Source organism: Vulpes vulpes, chromosome 16 (assembly GCF_048418805.1).
Source record: "Vulpes vulpes isolate BD-2025 chromosome 16, VulVul3, whole genome shotgun sequence".
NCBI lineage: Eukaryota > Metazoa > Chordata > Mammalia > Carnivora > Canidae > Vulpes > Vulpes vulpes.
The window spans coordinates 70,329,554-70,351,850 of record NC_132795.1 but is presented as its reverse complement, the minus strand read 5'-3'; the positions used below and the strand labels follow the sequence as shown (position 1 = coordinate 70,351,850).

Genomic DNA, 22,297 nt, shown 5'->3' with positions numbered 1-22,297 from the left:
GTAAATGATTTTAACTTCTGTTATCCCTCTACCATGAGTTCTTGAACAAACCTAGGGTGAGCATCTGGCACTCCGAGCAACATTTTTTTCCCCCTTCTAATACAGGAAATGTGCATAGTTGACGAACCCTTAGAGGAATTCACTTCAAGGCATAGCTTGGAATGGAAATTTTTATTTCTGGATCACAGGTTTGTGAAAAGAAAAACATATTTGGGTTGGGTCCTTTTCAAGTGTTTGTTTGCATGAGCCAGGCTCTCCTTGGGAGAGAAAAGTCGGGCCTGGTCCCTTCGAGGAGAGGGCTTTCTGGCAGCAGGAAAAATCGTTCCTAGCCAAGAGTGAGGTGGCTTCCCTTCAACTGCAAGTTGTCCATGGATATGTTCTTTGTTTGGGTCAGAGCATCTCAGGAGAGCCAGGTGCCACAGCCCGGGGACATCTTTGGGAGACCCACACCCCCACCCCTTCGGGACCCTCTCCAGTTCCCAGGAAGGCAGGAGCAGATGGGAGAGAAACTTTTCATCTTAATTTCTCTCAACACCCTTTTGTCCCTTTCATTCAATCTTCTTTCTTCTATAACATTTTTCACAGTTGAAGGATGAGAAATCTCCCCTCACCACCCTTTAATTTTTTTATTACGCTTTGGGGTTGGACTGACCCAGTCTATAGCTATTTTTAATTGTTCAGTCATGATAAAGTTTATTATCATTTAACCCAGGTGATGTCAGTAAAACCGAGTATCTAAATGCCAAAAAGCTTGAGCACTTTGGAAGACACAGCCTCTCTGGTTTGAACCACTGTGAAACCATCTTCCTGTCCTCCTTCTTGAGAAATGAGGCCTCTGTGTTGATTGTTAAGTGTGCCAACTGTACCCCCTCTGTATTGAGGTGTTGCCGCGGTGAGTCCGGGCGGGTACTCGCTCTCTGATGAACTATCCCCATTGTTTGGCAGAGCCCCTCCGATCATAGGATACCTGCCTTTTGAAGTTTTGGGGACCTCGGGCTATGACTACTACCACATTGATGATCTGGAGCTCCTGGCCAGGTGCCACCAGCACTGTGAGTATCGCACACCCAGCCCCAGGCCTAAAGGCCTCCAGTAGCCTCCACAGGAGCCCTGACAGCAGGGCCCTGGGGCCCTGGAAGTCTGCTTATTATCTGGTTTCTTTTGAAGGAGGAAGACTGTATTCTCTGAAATGATGTAGGAGCGTGGTGGAGGTCCTTATGTGGTTTGCCCCTGGGTTGTGCTTTCACCTGGAATTGACTTTGCTCTGCCTCCTCCTACCCCCCAGCACCTTCCAGCACCTTCCAGCACCCCTTAGATATGCAAGCTATTTTAATCCTACCTAGGAAAATAAGATGATGATGGTCGTTTTTTCTAAGTTAATGCTATACATTTCAAATACTGAATTTACATCACTGCTTTTTGTCAACTGACCTATATTGGTCGCCAAGCTAGAGGGCAGAGAGCTAGGCCCAGGACATAACGATGATCAGAATCTCCTTGCTGTTCTGCAGGAGCAAGGTCTAATGGAAAAGCAGAAATAGGTGACACTATAGGATGCTGTCCCTGCATTGGAGGGGACGTGCTCAGGATACTGGGGGGCTTGCCTGGCTGGGGGAGGGGATCAGGGGAGGCTCTCTGCTGCAGAAGATAAGGGGAAGGGCACCTGGGTGGCTCAGTGGTTGAGCGTCTGCCTTGAGCTCAGGTTGTGATCCCGGGCTCAGGTCCCAGGATTGAGTCCCCAGGGAGCCTGCCTCTTCCTCTGCCTGTGTCTCTGCCTCTCTCTGTGTCTCTTGTGAATAAATAAAATATTAAAAGAGAGAGAAAGAGAGAGATAAGGGGAGCTAGACTCATGATGTGGGAGGGAGGGAGAATTAGCATATCTGGGTTCTCACTTAGCAAGAGGAGTCAAGAATTAACCACTTACAGCCGTATTTTCAGTGCCAAGTCCTAGCTTTAAACAGGAACTTTTGTAGTCATACTGACTTATGGATCCTGACACATGAATTGACCACTAACACTATATTTTGAGAGACGTGCCGTCTGTCGTGCCCTTGAGAACTTTCTCTTCTCTGCTCTTCTCCTCAACGGAAGACAAGGCTCGAGTTCCATCAGGATCCCCTTTAGAATCTGAGGCAAATCTTTAAAACTTGAACCCCTTGCTCCACAAAGGGTGGTCCTTGAGCAGCAGCAGAGTCATCACAAGGGGTGGGTTAGCCTTGTAGGCTCTCAGGCCTCTCCACCAGGCCTGCAGGATCAGAACAGCCATTTTGACAAGCTCCTCAAGTGACTCGTGGGCACCAGGAAAGTTTGAGAAGCAGGGTTACCTCAAGCCTCGGCTGCATCTGACCCTTCTGAGGGAGCAAGTCCATCCTGGTTGTAGAATTACCTTCATCTTCTGAAGGACTTGCCCCAGGGCTCAGGCTAGATCTTCTCACTCTGGAGCTCGGCTTCCCACCTCTTCAGAGATCGCCTTCTCTGAGGCAGTGGCTCCCTTTGTAGCTGTAGTTTTCTAGCTGTGATATCTGTTAACTGTTTGCAGAAAGAGGTGCTAAACTCCAGCCACCAGGGCAATGAAACCCAAATTGTCCTCCCCTAAACCCACAGTCCCTCCCAGCCTCCCGCCCTCCAACAGCCCTGGGGTGGTGAGGCCTGAGGTGGAAGGCAGCTGGAGCTGACTCCCGCATTCAGGGCTGTGTACACTCAGCATGAATTGCTAACTGACGGCCGCACGATCCCTCCAGAGGTTGCAGGCTGTCAGGTCTATTTGGGGCCTAGCTCTCCCAGTATCTGGATTGTTTCTTCCATCCTTGGCTCCTGCAGCTCCAAAGACAGGTCCACCTGCGGTGGACAAACCTGTCCCCCTTTGTCACTAAGCTCCAGTTAGGGAATCTGCCCTTGTCTGGAGCTCTTTTGAGCCTTTGAGCATCTGGGGAAGCATGCAGGTGGTTCTCCCATGATTTAAGAATTCAGTATTATTTACCAGGATCCTGATAGTCACTTAAAATACAGCATACCCGGGGAAATCAACAATGTTGGGCACTGGGTTTGTGTGTGTGTGTGTGTGTGTGTGTGTGTGTGTGTGTGTGTGTTTAAGATTTTACTTACTTATTCATGAGAGACACACAAAGAGAGAGGCAGAGACATGGGCAGAGGGAGAAGCAGGCTCCCTGCGCAGAGCCCAATGCAGAACTCGATTCTAGGACCCCGGGATCACGACCTGAGCCAAAGGCAGGCGCTCAACCACTGAGCCACCCAGGCGTCCTGGGCACTGTGTTTTCAAAGGCTTATATTTTTCACAGTAATTTCTGGGGGGAAGATCATTTTCATATCAATGTTTGCTACATGCAGACTCCGTTTTCTGCTAACAGTGATGCAGTTTGGTAAAGGGAAGTCCTGTTGCTACCGGTTTCTGACCAAGGGCCAGCAGTGGATCTGGCTGCAGACGCACTACTACATCACTTACCACCAGTGGAACTCCAAGCCCGAGTTCATCGTGTGCACACACTCGGTTGTCAGGTGAGGGCTGGGGCAGGGAGGGTGGGCAAGGCCCCTGACCGCTCAGATGGAGCCCCCACTACCTTGGTACTCTCAGCTGCTGAAGAGCAAGCAAGCCCTGAGCTCGAATTTTTCAGCAGGCCCGAGCTGTACCCTGCAGGTCACAGAATAGTCTCCAGAGCTCAGCTTCCTTCCAGGTACACAATCATCTCTGCTCCCCCTGCCCGGTGGTGGACTGAGGACTCAGGCCCCTCCACAAGCTTCATGCCCACTTTCAGGCTGCCAACATGTGACTTAGTGATTTACTGCTTCCCTAACCTCCTTCCACATTTTCCCCTCATCTCCATTCATCCCCCAGCCTTCCCTTGTCACTGTTTTGAAAAGAAAATTAAGGGGCTCCTGGGTGGTTCAGTGGGTTAAGTGTCTGCGTTCAGCTCAGGTCATGATCCCAGGATCCTCAGATGAGCCCTGTATTGGGCTCCCTGCTCAGCAGAGAGTCTGCTTCTCCCTCTCCCTCTGCTTCTCCCCCATGCTTGTGTGCTCTCTCTCTCTCTCTCTCCCCCTCCCCACCCTCCCTTTCTCCCTCCCTCCCTAAGACTTTATTTTCTTCTCTCTCTCAAATAAATGAAATCTTAAAAAGGGAGAGAAGAAAATTAAAATTTTACATCTAAATAACTCACAGACCTAGTCCCCTTTATTTTTAATACATTAAAAACCCCTGCTGGCAACTGAGGCAGTGATGGGAATAGAGCCTGGCTGCGAGTGGGAGAGGGTTCCAAGCAGTTCCCAGTGGCCTTAGGGAGCCCCCAGCTCAGGGGGGATAAGCAGAGCTTCCCGGGGAAGCTGCATACCCAGCATTTCCTAGATGCGGGCTGTGTAGGGTCACAGTTCCAAAGGTAGAGGAGAAATGTCATTCATGGGGTTTTTAACCCCTGACTGCAGAGATTTTAAGGACATCAATCAGTTTGAAACTGGTCTAGAGAAGAAGAACTTGTGAGCAGAGCAAAGAAAGAAAGGTTATATATAGTGTAGGCATGTATGTATATATGACAGATAATAGGTGGGTAGATATATATGTACACATAGATGCTATACATACTGCATTTTATATGTGTATACATCAAAGATAGATGATAGATAATAAGTAGGTAGGTGGGTAGATAAATGGAGAGATACCATGCATACATACATGCACACACACATGCATTTATGCAGTCCACAAGCAAATCTCTCTTATTTCAGTAAGTGGGGAGAAATGCTGGTCTTTCTTGCCAGTGACCCTGACCATCACACTGCATGCCACTCTCAGGGACTTGATCTTGGCTGCTCACCACCCCCTGGCACTTCAGCAGCCAGTGGTTTCCGATGACAGGCCTGTCCACCTACTGCCACCCAGCCTGGGCCTTTGCTGCCAGGGAAGGCTGGACGTCATCAACATTTTGGTCTTCAGACTCTGCCCTTGACCCTGCTCTTTCTCTCCATCCTCTACCTCCCAAATCTTGGGAATCTACTCTCAGAGAAAGTAGGAAGTAAACTAGTGAGTAAATAAGGTAACAAGCATTCCAGGGGCCCAAGAGCCACTGTCACTTCCCAAAGGCCCTCACCCAGCCTCTACCTCCACTCATGAAGCAGAGGCCACAGCTGGGGCCCTGCAGCCATCACCACACTGAATGGATTTACCCATGCTATTTTCAAAGTGGGTCCACAGACTAATCAGTACTCTGGGTCTGGATCTAGATTTGTTTGAGAGATAATGTTCAAAGGTTATAATTACTAGAAAAGTCATGTGTCACTTCCCTATGCACAGTCCAGACTGAGTAGGTTTTGAGAAAAGCTTCTGATCATTCAAAGGCCGAGGCTTATCCTGTAGATGAAAATATGTTTCTAAAGACAATTACGTTTGGAAGTCTCAGGGCATGGGGAGAAGCTAAGTAAAGGAGAAAGGGAATAAAAACATCCTGGAAAGGAAAATATTTTGAATATCACATTAGAAGTCACTCTGGTGGAATTTGGGCAGAGAATGAAACTCCTTCCTCAAACAAGTGATCAGACGAGCCTCCTTCGGGGTGACGATTCTGGGGTGGGTGTCACGTGGGGTACCTCGATGTATCACACAAGCCCTCTTTGCTGTTGCCATCTGGAATGTCCCACCTCCAGCTGTGGTCTCTTGATTTCCCGATCAGTTATGCAGATGTCCGGGTAGAAAGGAGGCAGGAGCTGGCTTTGGAAGACCCGCCCCCTGAGGCTGTCCATGCTTCGGCACTAAAGGTATGCTGATCCCCACCAGCTGGCCAAAGGCGAAGTTTGCCTAAGTAAGCTCTTCCATGAGTTGCTATAATAAAAGTAGTAATATTTGTATTTGCTACACTCCCAGTACCATTCAGTACATTTCCTGGGTGCTCACTTGTTTACCATCATGACATTCCTGTGAGGCAGGCACTGTTATTTTCCTCACCCTTCAGACGAGGCAGCGCAGAAGCACACACAGGATTTAACTTGCATACCTGAGGGTCCTGAGGGTTAGAACTCACAGAGCTGTATAGGAAACAGACTCCAGGGATGCCTGGGTGGCTCGTGGTTGAGCATCTGCCTTCGTCTCAGGGCATGATCCCCAGGTCCTGGGATCAAGTCCTGCATCGGGCTCCCCACAGGGAGTCTGCTTCTGCCTCTGCCTATGTCTCTGCCTCTCTGTGTCTCTCATGAATAAATTAATAAATAATCTGAAAGAAAGAAGAAAGAAAGAAAGAAAGAAAGAAAGAAAGAAAGAAAGAAAGAAAGAAGAAAAAGAAAGAAAGAAAGAAAGAAAGAAAGAAAGAAAAGAAAGAAAGAAAGAAAGAAAGAAAGAAAGAAAGAAAGAAAGAAAGAAAGAAAGAAAGAAACGAACAAGTGAGCCTCTGGACTCAAAGCATGATTTAGCAACTTCCTATCCTTATGAAAGTGGCTATAATGAGTCCACTTGGTATCTCTCCCAAAGATGAAAAGCTAGGGGCTTATTCCTTCATCCCATTGAGGTGTGCAATAATGTGGGTGCCCCTGTCCTTCTCTTGGGCTAAGTGCTGACGTACTGCTTCCAGGACCCAGGCCTCCCACGAGGAGACTGCCCATCATACACGCCCCATATTGTCAGTCACAAGCTGCACGTTCTACGTCTGTGTCTGAAGGTCAACAGCCATGGTGGAACCAGCTTTGTGTCAGGGAGCTCTGCTAGTGAGGGATGTTTCCCTTCACAAAGCCTTACCTCCGACCCTCCTCTGCACTCAGCTCTCAGATCCCCTCTAGCCAGGCTTTCCCCATCTCTGTCCTGATGTGTCAGACAACTGGAGGGAAACGTGCAAGCAGACCAGAGCCCTGTTCCTCAAAGGTCACTCTTCCAGCAGACAGATATGTTGGGAGAAAAAGAAAGAGAGTAAGGAAGGGAGGGAGCATTGTATTTCTTCAAAGCCAAGAAGCTATCCATTATAAGATCCACCATTATTTATCTCCCACTAAGAAAGAGAAGATGCTGTCGCCAATCTGTGAAATAAGGGTTTCCTTTCATCAGTTGGAAGACACATCCCAATTTCTGATATGTCAGAAAACATAGGGGAAAGCGTCTCTTATATTGGCGAAATGCGGTTCAAGTTCCAGGCTGCCCAGGGACCTAGAATCCAGACACTTTGGTCAGAAGCTGCCGCAGCAGCAGTAATACGATGAAAGCATCTCTGGTCCATGAGAGTTGAGTTGGAAGGAAGGAGAAATCCCCCATAAGGCCCAGAGAGCAGTCAGTGTCTTTGGCGAGCCTCCCCTGCTGGCATGCTACGTGGCCGTGTGTTCCATGGTGATCCATCACCAGCGCACTGGTACGACACACCTGTCATTGTTTATGGAAGCGTTTATTGCTCAGCTCTGTCATATAATGCATCGTGTATCATGTCCGAGAACAGAACTAAGCTGTCCATAGGCAGGTGTTAGACACACCATACATCACGGCTCGCGAACAGGCATAGTGTGCATCATCCAGTCAGAAATCTGTTCTGGAGGTTTCTGATCCTTTGAGAATCCTAGAACCCAGTGGAACTTCTCATAAACATGCACATGTGTGTAAACACACAAATACAATCTCAGCCCGCCCCCTTTTAAAGGAAAAGCTCTGGAACAATGCCTTTCAAACTATTAGTGCTAATGGACAATTTGTTTAATTTCAAATCTGTCACTGACCGATGCTTTTGTGAAATGCAAGTTCCCATGCTTGAGTGTGATGTGCACATGGCTATAGAAGTTTCTCAGAGCTTACTCTCACTGCCTGCACATATTTCTCTGCTGACCAGGAATGTGCAATTTGCAAACAGCCATGGGCCAAGGACCCCACTCTGAAAGGTGTATCTAGGGGAGACTCTGACCAAGCAGCAGAGCCTCACAGTTGACATTTAGCACAGCAAATCCAGGCACATCCTGTGATTCTGTTTTGCACAAAGGACCATAGGTCACATATCAGTCATTTCAGCCCTTCTCAGGCACATACACAGCATCCACCCTCCGGGGAATCATGACTCAAAAGACAGAATAGCCATATAGACTCACACCCAGAGATTTAAGACCAATACCATGGGACATAGAACCTAGTGGATGGCAGGAACATCACCATCCTACTATGACTGGATAGGAGCGTGGCTTGGGAAAGCAAACATTATGTTTCTTCTTTAGCTTAAAAATTATCCTAACCCCTGTTTTCTTACACTTATGACACTAAGGAGGGCAGGATGGAAGGACCTCAGTGTTTGGAGGTCAAAGTTGCTTTCTCATCACACAATACTTGAAGCAGGGGCATCCTGGGATCCGGGATCAGTTAGGATCCAGGAACCAGTGGACAAGAGATCATTGACCCTTTGCCTATTCTCCACTCCAGGGCCCTGAGGCTGCAGAGGAGAAGCAGTGGGGAGACCGTGGTGGGAGGTGCTCTGAAGGGTCCAAAGGCATCTGTTTCATTGGAGTGTTAACAATCCAGCACACTAGCACCCTCATTTCTAGAACTTGCCTCTTCTCTCCTTCTGGGAAAGCCAAGATTCTGGGCAGTAAGGTGACAGTTTTAAGGAAAAAATAAAATGCAGCATCAGTTACGAAAATCTACAAAATCCAAATCCAAGGTGAGGAAGCGTAACAGATACTGCTTGTATAAGGCCACAAGCCTCTCAAAGATGCCTGGATTACATATATATATACATATATTCTACCCAGATATGTCAGGATTTATTTCCAAATAGTTCTGATCTTTCTCCCTACACCCTCCAAATTTTCCCTCCTAGCTAGAGAAGAGCTAAAGTCACATAATTCATTCCCATCCTCTCGATGCTGAAATATGGATTGCATGTGTGTGTGTGCACGCGTGCATGCATGCATGTCTGTTTCAGGACAAGGGCTCCAGCCTGGACCCTACGCAGCACTTTAATGCACTTGACGCTGGCACCTTGGGCCTTAACACCAGTCACTCACCATCGGTGTCCTCCAGAAGCTCCCACAAATCCTCGCACACGGCCATGTCAGAGCCCGCCTGTGAGTATGCCGACATGGATGGCAAGGGGGTGGGCGCCCCATGGGGGGCCAGGGCACAGGGGCCCAGGCCTGAGCAGATGGGGGCGGTCCCTGCCCACGGGGTGAAGCTGCCTTGCAGTTGGTACTCTTTCTTGCTTCCTTTCCCGCTGGCTTCCTGCCTTCCACCTCTCCATGTGCTGGAGCCGCAGAAAGCAGGTGACACGCAGGCCAGCTAGTCTGGCCGGGTTTGGGTGACTCTGGTAAGGTGTGAGGTCAGGCAGTTGGTTGAACCGGGCGGTCATGAAGCTTGGGGATGGTTTGCTGGCGTCTCCCCGCTCCCAGGTGAGGTTGGAGGCTGATAGGACTTCTGTGCCTCTCACTCGGCTTCCGTTCATGCTGGCCTTCTTTTGTCAACCAGGCCCTTGTTACGTGGACACCATAGTCATTGTTCCCTTCTTTTGATAGGAAAGCCGTTTAGTATGTGTGAATCAGGAAGGTGATCGGTTGCTTTCTTCCAGCCACCCCGAGCAAGCTGATGGCAGAGGCCAGCACCACGGCTTTGCCGAGATCGGCTGCGCTGCCCCAAGAGCTCCCCGTGCCAGGGCTCAGCCAGGCAGCCACCATGCCGGTACGTGTGTGACTTTAAACTTCTCGGCCGGGGGTGCCACAGCGTGGTGGGGCTGACTAGGCCACAGGACAGCGTGCTGCGTCTTCCCAGAGAACTAGTTGTATGTAGAGATTGAGAGTGTAGGGTGGCAGGCAGGGGTGGGAAGCTAGGTAATTTAAGTGGCCACCAATCTGAAACATTTTTGCTCCAAAATTAACATGAATGTTATACTCAAAGAATGCAAAATCCAAAAGAGTTTTAAAGATTAAGCTGGAAACCTCAAACCAGGGATCACCCCCACCTCACCCCGGAGTCTCTGAGGATACACAGGATCCTTCCATTTGGGCTCCTGTTTCACTCCAGTGAAAATGTTTGAGATGTCTGTGTCAACAAAACAATACGTCTGCATATATCAGGCTGATACACACCAGACCTCTCCAGAAGGTCAGGGAAGGAGTGGCCTTCTAGAAAGCTTGCTGGCTATATGAAAAATCACTGATGTACAGTTCTCCAGGTATCTCTTGCCTCATAAGGGGTCACCCCAAACTTAGTGGTGTAAAGCAACAGTCCTTTCTCACGTTCATGGGATCCAAACAGAGCATAGTGGGGCTGACTCCTCTCTGCTGCCTGGTGTCGGAGACCTTGCCAGCCTGGCCTGGGGAATCCACATCCCAGGTGGATCCGCACTCACCTCTGCCACCTGGGCTGGGCTGGGCTTGCTGAAGGCCACCAGGCCACCCACCCTCGATTCACACGGGCCTCTCCACACCTGGGAGCTGAGCTTCTCCCAGCACGGCGACTGGGTTCCAAGAAGAAATGTCTGGAGAGGGGGCTTTCCAGGAGAGCCAAGCAGAAGCTGCATGGCTTTCTATGACCTAGCCTCGGATGTCCCACCGTGTCACCTCTGCCATTCGTCTTGGGCAGAGCGGCCACAGGTCACTCACAGAGATGGGCCTAGACCTCCACCTCGGGATGGGAGAAGTGTGAAGAATTTCAGGGCCTGCATCCAGGTAGTCCCCCAAATACCTCACACCCATCCCTCACTGGCATTTCGGAGATGGGGGTGGATGTGCCACCTTCCTGCTTGCTGTCTCCCTGATAGTTATGCACTTGAAAAGCTTGAGTGACATGTTTTATTTTCAAAACTAGCACGACAAAGGCCACTTTCTTTCTCCCCAACCACCTTTCAACAGGCTCATAAACCATGAACCCCATTCTTTTGGCAGTTAGCTGTCCAATAAAACTACCTTCTGCCACTGATGGAAGCACGGTCCTGGTCCCTGCCGCTGTGGGATGCAATTGGGAGAATCTGAAGCAGGCTCTGGGTGTCCCTGTGCTTGGGGTTGCTCACTCAAAATTAGGCCCCCTGCTGTCACTTCCTCCCAATGTTGTCCAGGGTAACACTTCCCATTTGGGCTGCTTTCTGGGGTCCCTAGCGCCCGAGGACAGTTTGGAAACAACTTCAGAAGAATCCCTTGATTTTGCTTTTAAAACTCTCACTAGTCCATGAAGCTAAGTGTTTTACCTCTCGGGTCTACACTTTGTCTCGCCACCATCCCCCTGCCCTGTCCCGAGTGATCAGGAAACAAGGTCTGTGACTTAGCTGACCTCCCAGGAGTGTCTCGACTGGATTCCAGGCAGGGTCTGGTGAAGTTGCACCAGTGTTCACCGCCTGGAGGAATTCATGGACATATATATATGCATGGCACTAATGCATGTCCGTCTGCATTAGTGTTGAGCAGAAAGCATCGGGACCACACGCAAAGCCAACACCGGTTATTAGCGCAACCCCATTCATACTGCTCAATGACACTGCTAAGAATGTATCAGTTTGGGAGAAGAGCTACCAAATCCACCAAGAATGGCATCTAGGACAGAAGGCAAAGGAGGGGGAGTGGAGCAGAGCTGCCAAGCATGATGAGGAGGCATCACGGACCCCGAGGGACCCTAGAATCTTACTCAAGAGCATGCTGCACCCTTCACCAGCCATGGGTCAGCTCTGACTCCGTGTCCTGCAAGGGCAGCAGCATAGCCCACCTTCTAGAAGTGAGCTCTTCACTCTAGCGCGGGAGGGCCTCCTTTAAGCCAGAGAACCCAGCTGACCAAGGATGCCCACATACCTCTGGAATGGCCCAGAAGTTTATGTGTTAATAGAGGCCCCCTCTCTTCCCCAGGCACCCCTGCCGGCCCCATCATCCTGTAACCTTACACAGCAGCTCTTGCCTCAGACCATCCTGCAGAGCTCCCCTGCCCCCATGACACAGGTGAGTCTGGGACCCAGGAAAAGAGAAACCTGGTGGCAGCACTTCCCCACGATGTAATGCCTGCCTGGTACCCTCTGAATGTGGGGATGCACTGGTGCCTAAGTAAAGGTAAACCAAGATCCCAAAACAGGAAACATTTCTCCCAAGGTGCCAGTAGGACATGTCAAGCTATGAATTCTCTCCTATACGTGTGCGTCTGGCCACTGTCCTTTTCTTAATCTTCATTCATCTCTGTCACTCTTCCATGTTCCTCTTACTTTCTATGACTCCAGATTGGTTGTGTTATTTTAGGAAAATTTAAATTAGGCCAAATGTCATAGGGAGACTGCAAAATTGTAAGAGCTGTGAGTCCAGTACTATAAATACCACATTTGGGTGGTTTTTTGCTTTTTGTTTTTTGTTTTTTTTAAGGATCATGGCTTTGCTGACTAATTGCTTCTTATTTCAGCAACATTTAGTGAGTTGCTACTCGTATCAGGCAGTGAGCGAGTGTGAGGGGCACCGAGTGATTGGAGCACACTCCTTGCTTTTAGTAGGGCAGGATTCAAGGGAGGGGCAGGCATAGAAAGGGACCGACCTCCATGGCAGGGCATGTGTGTTTCTTTCAGAACCTGTAAGAAAATACCCCCCACACACACACACACCCCTGGAGGTAATGCCTAAGCTGGGCCTGGAAAAATGGGTAGGAGGTTGCCAAGTGGAGGGTCCACAGGGAAGAGGGCGTAGGTATGGGCTTCAGCAGGGAGCTTTGACAGTATGCACCATGCTTGAGGCCTGGCAAGTGGCTGAATGAAACAGCGGTCATTCCTTCTGTGGCTGAGTAGGGCAGTGGAGCTGATTGGCATTATACTCCACTGAGGCCAGCCTCTGCTTTTAATCCCTTCATGGGCTTTTTAGCTTGGTTGTCCTCTCTGGCCCCAAGGGGGTCACAGGTAGCCTTTCACCAACACATGCCCCTGGCCGAACTCTTGCCAAAGTGTGGACTCGGTGCAAACCTGTCACCACTGATGAAAACTCTTCCACAACATACGTCCCATTAACAGTGGTCTCAAATGCCTTCCTAGAATAAGGACACCTGCTAGCACATGCTCCTCGCTACAGTTAGGCTAGAAGGATATAAAAATTACTCATCCAGAGTCAACTAATTAAAATCGTCTATATTCATCCTCATTAGGAAAAAAAAAAAATTCTCCTCGAATTTCCAAGGCACATTTGGTATGAAATTAGTAACTTTTTCAATCCAAAGGCACATAAAAGGAGAGTCCCTCTAACTTCTAGGTCTTGCATAGTAGCAGAATTTCTTTGTTTTATAATGCATAATGATGTGATTAAGGACTTCTTCAAGTTCTGATTTTGCATGTGTCAAACACCAGTTTGATTAACAATGAGAGTTCTTAGTCTGTTTGGCATATCACAATTAATAATGACCACATTCCTGAAGATGTTCTTGCATAATGCTGACCTTTCAAGTCAGTCAGTTTTTTTCATACCTGCTCCGTGCAAAACAAGGGACACTCATTTTCTCTCTTCCTGTTCACCCATGTTATCACCCTAGCCCCCTATCACAAAAAGGGGGAAGAAATAAAATCCAAAATCTGAGAAATGGTTCCCTGGGTAGCTGGTAGTTTTGCTTCACACGGTTTTTCTAAAATGTCTGTAAATTAGAATAAATGTCTTTATCAAAAAGCCCATGATCAGGAGACTCATGCCTGGGTGTCCTGTAATGCCTTGAGAAAATCAGAATAATGCTGGAAGTGACTAACACTTATGAAACACAGTGCCGCCCCCTCCCTGACTGCCCAGCCTCTCCCGTTTCCCTTTGGAGCCACCTGGGCAGCCCAGAGCCCCCTCTCTACCGGGTGAGCCAGACGTAGCTCCTGACTTTGTAGAACCCACCGCGGAAGCTTCTGTGTTGTGTGTGTACGTGCGTGTGTTCAATCTCCTACCTGCTAGAACTCATTTTCGTTCTCAATCGAATTCTCTTTCAAACTCCCAGCTCGGTGTTTTGATTACTTACATTCTGCTGAGGGATTTTGTGATACAGTCTGGCATAGCACAGGTATTTTTAAACTCGTGTTTAACAGCAGAACTTTTTCTTCTAAATGAAGGCTGAAGCCAGAGCTGCTCTGATTGAGGTGATTTGGGAGGCAGGGGAGGTGTTGCTGGCAAAACCTCTTGGCCTCGTCCCACTCCTGAGACTCTGGATTCACATTTTGGCCCCTAGCACCTTCTAGCTCTGTGATCTCAAGCGAGTCACATGCGTGACATGGTGTGTGATGTGAAGAATTAATGTCCTGCCTCTGCTGGCCTGGGGCAGTGACTGGCAGGTGTGGGTCTCCGTAAATGGCAGCACCCACCTTTATTATCCGTACTGGCTCTTTTTATTATTTCGCCGCTGTGGTCAGTTACTCCATCCTTCAGTGTATCCCAGCTATATCTGAAATTCTCCCAGCCGCCTTGCTCTTCCGTGTATGGGAGGGCAGAGGGCAGGGGAAGAGTCTCTGGAGGGGTTTGCAAAAGACGATGGGCAAGAAATGGAAAAGGGAGATTGTTGGGATAGAGATTGAGGGGAATAAAGGTTTTTTTTTTTAAAGGAAGAGGAGAGGGGGGGTGGAGGAAGGGAGGGAAGACCCAGGCCAGCAAACATAAGAAACAGGAATTATTGAGTGCCCCAGAGAGCCCAGAGCAGAGTGCTGACCTCACCTGCCATGACCTGCCATTCACGTTTCCTGCAAGGAAACACCTTATGTCAAGGTGGACAGGTAACATGGGGCAGAGATCACCTGTAGAATCTTCCTAAAGCCAACGTCCATCCCAGGAGAGTGGTGAGAGACCGAGAGAAAAGGAAACTTGGCACTCTCCTGCAAAGCAGTCATCCTGTCCCTCCTCTAAGGTCACCCTCTGCCAGTGTTACCCTCAGGACAAATGTCAGGTGATAGTACTTAGTTCTTTTGTGCACAGACTTCTAAGAAGGTCACAGCAGCAGCCGAGCCTGGGGGCATTGAGGGTGGGTGGTAGGCCTCCATGCCCCCCCCCCGCCCCCCCCCCGCCTGCCAGTTAGGAGAGCAGGGCCCCAGTGAAATGTCAGAATCAAGTTCATTCGTGAATTGTTACAGAAGAGCCCTGCCTGCCAGGATCAGATTCAGGATAATGATAGGATCCCAGATTGCCTGTGAACTGTCACCTGCTCTCCGATGTACTGCTTTTGACATTTGTCTCCAAAATCATTTGTCTGGCTAAGCAAATTTGGAATAGCATTTGGTGAGCCCTGCTTACAAAATCACGTCCCGATTCTGTGGCCCTCCCGGACTGCCGTGCATACAGTACGTTAGACCTGCAGTTCCAGTGGGCCTCAGGAAAGCCCCCACAGGGACCCCTGGAATGCCTGGCGCCCACCCAAAGCCCTCATGCACTGCTGAGCTCCCCAGCGATGAGTCACTCAGTAGGGACACCAGAAAGGGTGGATAAGGGAGCGGAAATGAAAGTGGGCAGGGCTGCTCAGTACAGCAGCAACATCTGTCTGTGAGGCTGAAATCACTCTTTCATCTGGTTGTATGTTTTGACTCCACCTTCAAGTTCTCAGCACAGTTCAGCATGTTCCAGACCATCAAAGACCAGCTGGAGCAGCGGACACGGATCCTGCAAGCCAACATCCGGTGGCAGCAGGAAGAGCTCCACAAGATCCAGGAGCAGCTCTGCTTGGTCCAGGATTCCAACATGCAGGTGATGCCCCTTCCTGGGCCAGGGCCTGCCATGGTCTCTGTCCTCCCCGCCACCTTGTGTCACATTTGTCCATCCTTCCTGGGGGGAGCAGGACTCCCACCAGAGTCCCCCTGTACTGCCCTAATGAGTCCTGCATACTAAGCATATTGAAATCTCCAACACCAAGTACAAGGACTGAATCCCACCTTCTGCATCCCCAACTCCTGGCCAAACATGCACATCACATGACACCCTCCCCATTTACCCCTCTCTCTTTTGGGCACATAATGTCTACACATCCCCTGCGTTTTCATTCATGAGTGGTGGTTGATTGTCCTGCACTACTGCCGGCCTCCCTCCTGCGGGCTTATAAACTCCTAGCGCCTGTATAACTGCCCCGCTGCTGGTGGGGGATGTGGATACAACCGTGCTGTTGCCTCTCATCCGAAGCATTCATGCAGGCAGATATGGGAAATGATGAGATCTGCACCCTGCACCGAGGGGGACAGCAGAGGGAGCCTGGGGGCTGGAAGTCAGCACCCTGACATCTCCGGGCCACCCCATTTGTGGCAGGCCGGTTGTGGCACTCTGCATGGTCTGACAACCGCAGCTTTTAACCATGACACCCTGCCCTGGATGTCGCTTCTCTGAATCCTTTTGGAAGATTGCCTTTGGAAGGAAAGCTGTATATATATATATATTAGTTCTCTTTCAAGGATAAACGATTTTTAACAAATTTCACTTGTATCAGTCCAAGACTGTTCTTCCCAAGCGCACTCTTTTGACCCAGGCTCTAATGGTGAATGTAATTCCAGCTCGCCTTGGAGTCCGCCTCAGAGCTCTAGGCATTTGCACCCTCCTTAGGGGAGCAGAAGGAAGCAGGAGAGCCCCTTGGGCCATAGGGCTGGAGCCCCAGGGGCCACGGGCAGCCCCCGAGCAGGCGCAGCAGCCAGCAGGTGCGCGCTGAGCTAACGAGTGATGGGGCTGCATTGCTGGGCAGTGGGAGGCACCTGCTGCCTGCCCTCCCGCCTCCCAGGCACCCCCCCCCCCCAGGTGCTGCCCCTGCTCACCCCCCACCCCCCCTCAGAGGGCCCGCCCACAGCCGGCCGCACCCACAGGGGACCGGGGAGAGGACCACAGTGTTTACAGGAAAAGAAATTGAGTCATCGTGGTGTCAAAGTCCCCTTTTACTTATTCCTTCCCAGCTGTAATATTTTCTCACTGATCCAGGGCCCGATTGGCAGAACTTGCCTGACTCCAATTACTTGAATGGAATTTTTACACTAACAGGAAGGGGGAAATTGAGCCAGAAACTGCTAAAAGCAAGGTAGGCGTATGAACATCCTCCTCAGAGCCCGGGCTTTTCTATTTCCTGCCTTTTCCACATTCAAGCTGAATTCTAAAATAACAGGCAGCACAAGGTTATCTCTTTCACTCGTTTTTATGAAGAAGTCTTATTTTTTTCCCCTCGTGACCAATGCATTCTGTGTCCCCCCTATATTCCAACAGGGCACCTGAGTTTTGTAAGGGTTGATGTGGAAATCAAGACCTCCAGTGTGTTCCTTCCCTGTTTTCATTCTTGTGACCTTATCTTTGCAGTGGGATTTTCCAAAGAACATGGAAATCCACAGATAGTCCAACCAGAGAACAGTTCCTCCAGCAGTCTGCCTTCTTATAGTTTTACAAGTTTACAGATTTAAAGAAATACATTCCAAAATGTTTAACTAAAATGTGATATTCGTTTTTTTTTTAAAAAAAAAAAAACGGCATGGTTTAAGCATAAAGAACAAGCAAATAAAAATTACTCCACCCCTTCCCCCAGAAAGGTAGGAGTGGGGAGGAGAGATTAAATAAGAATGGCAAAACGTTGATAATTGTTGAAACCTAATGATAATATGTGGGGTTTAATTATGTCTCTATTTTGTGTATTTCTAAGGTGTCCTGTGATAAGTAAGTATTGGTTAAAGTAGATTAGAATAATGAAAAACCACATGTGAGGATAAGATTGGTTTATTCATAAAAATTAGAAGCTTTTTTTTTTCTCTAATAACTTTTTCTCTTTAAATGTGGTAACTGTTTTTCTCAAACTTTGTATGATGTTGACCCCGGTGGCTTTTAAGAAGTCATGTTCCTAAGCCATAAAATCCTACATTATTGTGGATAAATCAGAGGCATGGATACGCACAGCAGCAAACCAGGATTGTCCCCCACAAAATCCTTTACCCAAATGTCGGTGGACTTTCCTGCTTGACTTCAGTGCCCTGGAACTTTCATTGAGCCTATGTGTGCATGTGATGCTTGCTGAGTACGACTGGAGGAAAAATATAAAGATGGGGTTATGAGGGAGAAGTCCTCTAGGCTGTTGGTGTTTGCTCCTCGGTGGAGTCATGAAGGGAGCCACTTGGGAGAGCTGTTCTGGGGAAAGGCTGTTGTCACCCCCTGCAGTCCAGAGAAGGATGCCACTTGCTCTCTTTTTGAGAGTATGTGCGCCCTCTACTGGCTACTCAAAGAAATGCCCGGAAGGGCACCTGTAGCAACAGCATTTGAGTTCCTTGATTAGTTGTTTCCTTTTTTTTTTTTAAAGATTTTATTAATTTATTCATGAGAGACGCAGAGGGAGAGGCAGAGACACAGGCAGAGCGAGGAGAAGCAGGCTCCCTGCAGGGTAGCCTGATGCAGGCTTGATCCCAGGACCCTGGGATCACGACATTAGCCAAAGGCTCAACCGCTGAGCCCCCCCAGGTGCCCCTTGATTACTTCTTTCAATCATCCATCTTTCTTAACTTTCTTCCATCAATCCACCCATCCATCTATCACCCATCATTCCTTCTTTCCATCTATCCACCTATGCATCCATCCATCCTTCCATCCATGCACCCACCCTTCCTTCTGTGCCTTCATCCATCCCTCCACTGGCAGACACCCATTATGTATCCACCTCTTGGCTAGGCACTGTGGGAATACAGGGATAGGCAGGAAAGGTAGAGGATGCCTTCTACCCTCAAAAGGCACACATCAGTGAGCCAAAGTAGCAAACCCAGCAGTCTCTGACATAACATGAGCAGAAATAATTTGCCCTTCTCTGAGCAAAAGCGTCATTTATTTATTTATTTATTCATTCATTCATTCATTCATTTAATTCATTTATCTCTTAGACAGTTTCTATATGCCCTAAGAGGCAAGAGAACGAAGAGCTCCTTTTTTCATTTTAAATATCGTTACTAACATTGATTGATTGAGCCCTATGTCTCAGAATAAATCTCATTTAATCCTTTAAGAGATATGTGTTGTTGATGTCAGTGTTTTATTAATGAGGAAACTAAAGCTTTGAAAAGCCATGAAAATTGCCCAAGGTCACACCAGTAGCACATGGTGGGGTTGGAATCTGAACTAAGCTGTGATTGAAGCTACGTTATACTGCCTGTCATAAATAAAGGTTGCATTTACTTGAAATCTAATCAGAAGGTAAATTGTACCCTACCAGAGAAATGTATGTTGTGTAATTTGAGTGTTGAGTTTTTGCTGAAGTGATGAAATGTAGGTCACCATGTGTGTTATAAATAAGCCATATTATAATAGGTAGCTGGGAACCCATAAAGTGTCAATCCCCCAACGGAATCTGTGATGATGGATACCCAGAAAATTCTTCTTAACTTCTAAAGTGACAAAGGGCTCTCATGCAAAACTTCTCTGATGGAGGTGGGGTGTGACTGGACAGGAGGGAGATCGGGGGTGAGGGAGGTGGTGGGAAGGGCACCAGGTGGGAACCTGGTCCAAGTCAGCCCCCCACCCACCTCGGGCCTCTGGGAGGCAGCTCAACCTCATCCATGGGGCACACGCTTGAAGTGACTGATCCCGAAGAGCTCCTGCAAGTGTCTGCTTGGTGTGGTTCTACCCCTGCCTTTCCATGATCACTCTGTCACTCGGCCGGTGTGTGTCCGTTCTGTGCTGGTTTGGAAGTGGTACTGAGCTGAGAACGGGAAGGGGGGTTAAAACCCCAGATGCTGGAAGGAAGAGGGCCTCCCTCCTAAAGGGCTCAAAGCTGCAGGCCTAGAAGGCCTAGATTCTTGCTGCTTGGCAAGAATCCAATATATTAGATAATGTTAGTTTTCAATGCCCACAGGACCTTTGGTTGAAAGAGCTGGTCTTAGGTTTAAATTATGATAAAAAGTATTAAAGTTGTTCTTCTTAAGCCTTTAGAGTCAATTTACAGATTACATTTCATTTACAAATCTACTAATTTGGTCTAAAAGTAGCAGTGCTTTTACTTTTTTATTTATCTTCCGTTAATTTATAAATTTAACAGAATGTAAATAATCAGCATTATCTACAAAAGCCATTAATCTGCAAGTTCATTATATCTAAATCCTTCAAACATTTCATGTGCCTAACATGGCAGACATGTAAACTTAAGAAGTAAAATCTTTGTAAGCACTTAACCAATTTCTTTAAACCAAATACACCGGGGATGCCTGGGTGGCTCAGTGGTTGAGCATCTGCCTTTGGCTCAGGGCATGATCCTGGGGTCCTGGGATCAAATCCTGCATCAGGCTCCCCTCGGGGAGTCTGCTTCTCCCTCTGCCTGTGTCTCTGCTTCTCTCTGTGTGTGTTTCTCATGAATAAATAAATTAAAATCTTAAAAATCAAATACACCAAACTTACAAATGAAGTAGATCAAGATTCTCATAAACCCTCATTCTATAAACTTGATCAAATTCTCTTAAGCCTTTCAAATGAAGATTGCCAGGCTAATGTATCACATCTGCCTTTCTGGGGATGCAAAGTCACCCAATTAATGGGAGTCACCTAATTAACCGGGTTGAAGATACCAACCACAATGTGGGTTCACACCTGGGTCAGTGGCCTGGTCCTGCTGCCAGGATGGTGCAGCCTGTGGCACAGGTTAGCCCACCCTCTGCCACCGTGCATTCCATTCACGGGATATTTCTCTCTCCTTATAAGAAACTGATAAGCCAGCCCAGACTCTATACAAGTATGTCAAGTTTTTTATAAGTCATCCGGGTCTAAGCATCTCTCATACTATTAAACCTCCATCACTGGCCTGTAACATTCTTGATGCCAGGGTCAGTGTCCCGCCAACCCACTGCTCCATCTCCAGGGCCCTTGCCCTGTGCTTGTAGCATCACAGCACCCCATGTCCCCATGTTGAGTGAATGACTTCTTTCCAGGCAGGTCAGAGAGCAAGAAAGCTGACCTCTTGCCATGGATAGAGAATACGAAGAACGTGCAGACACTTTGAGGTGCAAAGGCAAACTCCTGAAAGTGAGGGCAGGTGATCCCCACCTTAAAGGCACTCCTGTTCTGCTTCCAGATGTTTCTGCAGCAGCCAGCTGGCTCCCTGAGCTTCAGCAGCGCCCCGCGGCCTGAGGCTCCACAGCAACTCCAGCAGAGGTCGGCCCCCGGCTCCCAGTCCCAGCTCGTGGCCAGCCCTCAACTTCCAGGGCAGATGGCCTCTGCCCAGGTGGCCAACCAGCACCTGCTCAGAGAATCCAGTGTGATATCAACCCAGGTGAGTGTTCTCGCCTTCACACACAGACCCGGGGTACTCGAGTCCTGCAGTCTCCCTGAACCAGACACCTACCGAGCCATTCCTCTGGGACCAGGGCTGGATTATGGTGGGGAAGGGTTTTCCTTCCCTTATTCTAAGTCACTTCAAAGCCCCACGTTGTACTAGTTTCCTCCTGTGTCTTGTTAATATGTTAAAATACCTCAAAGGTATCCTGCCCCTGAAACATTCAGCTTTGATCCTGACCAGGCTTGGAGGGAGATGTGGACACCCAGACACTCACACTGACAGCCATTTATCCCCATGTGTGTCCTCAGGCCTCATCTTTTGCTCCTGATTTTAACCAGTGTGAGAACACAGGCTATCCACTTCTGCTCACTGCCCCTTCCCTGGGGCCAGCATATTCCCTCCCAGTCCCCCAGATTCCCCCCAAGCCCCTCCCTCATAGCCATTACCACGTCCTATGAGCCACCAGTGACCTGGCAATCTGACAGTCACTGGTCAATAAATGGCACTTGAATGGAATTCACAAGTCCTAAGCTCCTGCTTCTGGAAGATCAAAGGTTAGAAGGCAAGATATGGCCTCTCCTGAAGCCTCCTATTGGCATATGTAACCATGGGTCCACCATCCCCCAGGGGAACAGAGATGAAGAAGGCCGGTCTTGACTCCAAGGAGTGTCTAGTCCCACGGGGCCACTGGGCGTGTAAATAGATAATGTACAACGAAATGCAGAAAAAGTACACATTTCAGAGTTTGGCCCATCTTCACCCAGACTTAAGGGTTTTTTTCTTTAAAACGCAGCCTTTTGCTTCTAAAGGTCAAGAGAAAAATTAATGAGGATAGCCAAAAAGAATCTGGGAAAGAAAAAGCTGAGGCAGGACCTACACTAACATTGAAAGATTCCATAGATGCTCAGAGAGTTAACAAACCATGGCACCGTCATATGAATGGACAGTCAGCAAAACAGTGGAAAACCCAAGAAGCAAAAGTCCAAGCTCTTGCCCTCATTCGTTTATGATTTCACTCAACAAGTATTTGTTGAATGCTCACCGCATGCTAGCAGCACTAAGTTCTAAGCACTGAGGGACAGCAGTGAACAAAAGAGAAAAGGAGAAAAAAGAAAAAAAGGCATCTCTGATCCAAGTCAGGAGAGAGAGAGGCAAACAAGTGAAGATGACCACCTGCCAAATGGT

The 22,297-nt window shown here is 48.5% G+C and overlaps 1 protein-coding gene across 9 annotated transcripts in view; it reads left to right on the top strand.

Annotated features, from left to right (window-relative positions):
• NPAS2 (neuronal PAS domain protein 2) overlaps positions 1 to 22,297 on the top strand; it is a 174,111-nt gene that overhangs the window by 144,255 nt on the left and 7,559 nt on the right. For all 9 annotated transcript variants that reach the window (XR_011998034.1, XR_011998035.1, XM_072742972.1 and 6 more), the window contains 9 exons: positions 106 to 188; positions 946 to 1,052; positions 3,369 to 3,516; positions 5,679 to 5,763; positions 8,883 to 9,024; positions 9,522 to 9,631; positions 11,785 to 11,874; positions 15,451 to 15,597; positions 20,909 to 21,106. Coding sequence is in view for 7 of the 9 variants with exons in the window: in XM_072742972.1 (XP_072599073.1) it covers positions 106 to 188; positions 946 to 1,052; positions 3,369 to 3,516; positions 5,679 to 5,763; positions 8,883 to 9,024; positions 9,522 to 9,631; positions 11,785 to 11,874; positions 15,451 to 15,597; positions 20,909 to 21,106 (1,110 nt within the window). In the remaining 2 variants the exon portion in view is untranslated. The remainder of the gene's footprint in view (positions 1 to 105; positions 189 to 945; positions 1,053 to 3,368; positions 3,517 to 5,678; positions 5,764 to 8,882; positions 9,025 to 9,521; positions 9,632 to 11,784; positions 11,875 to 15,450; positions 15,598 to 20,908; positions 21,107 to 22,297) is intronic.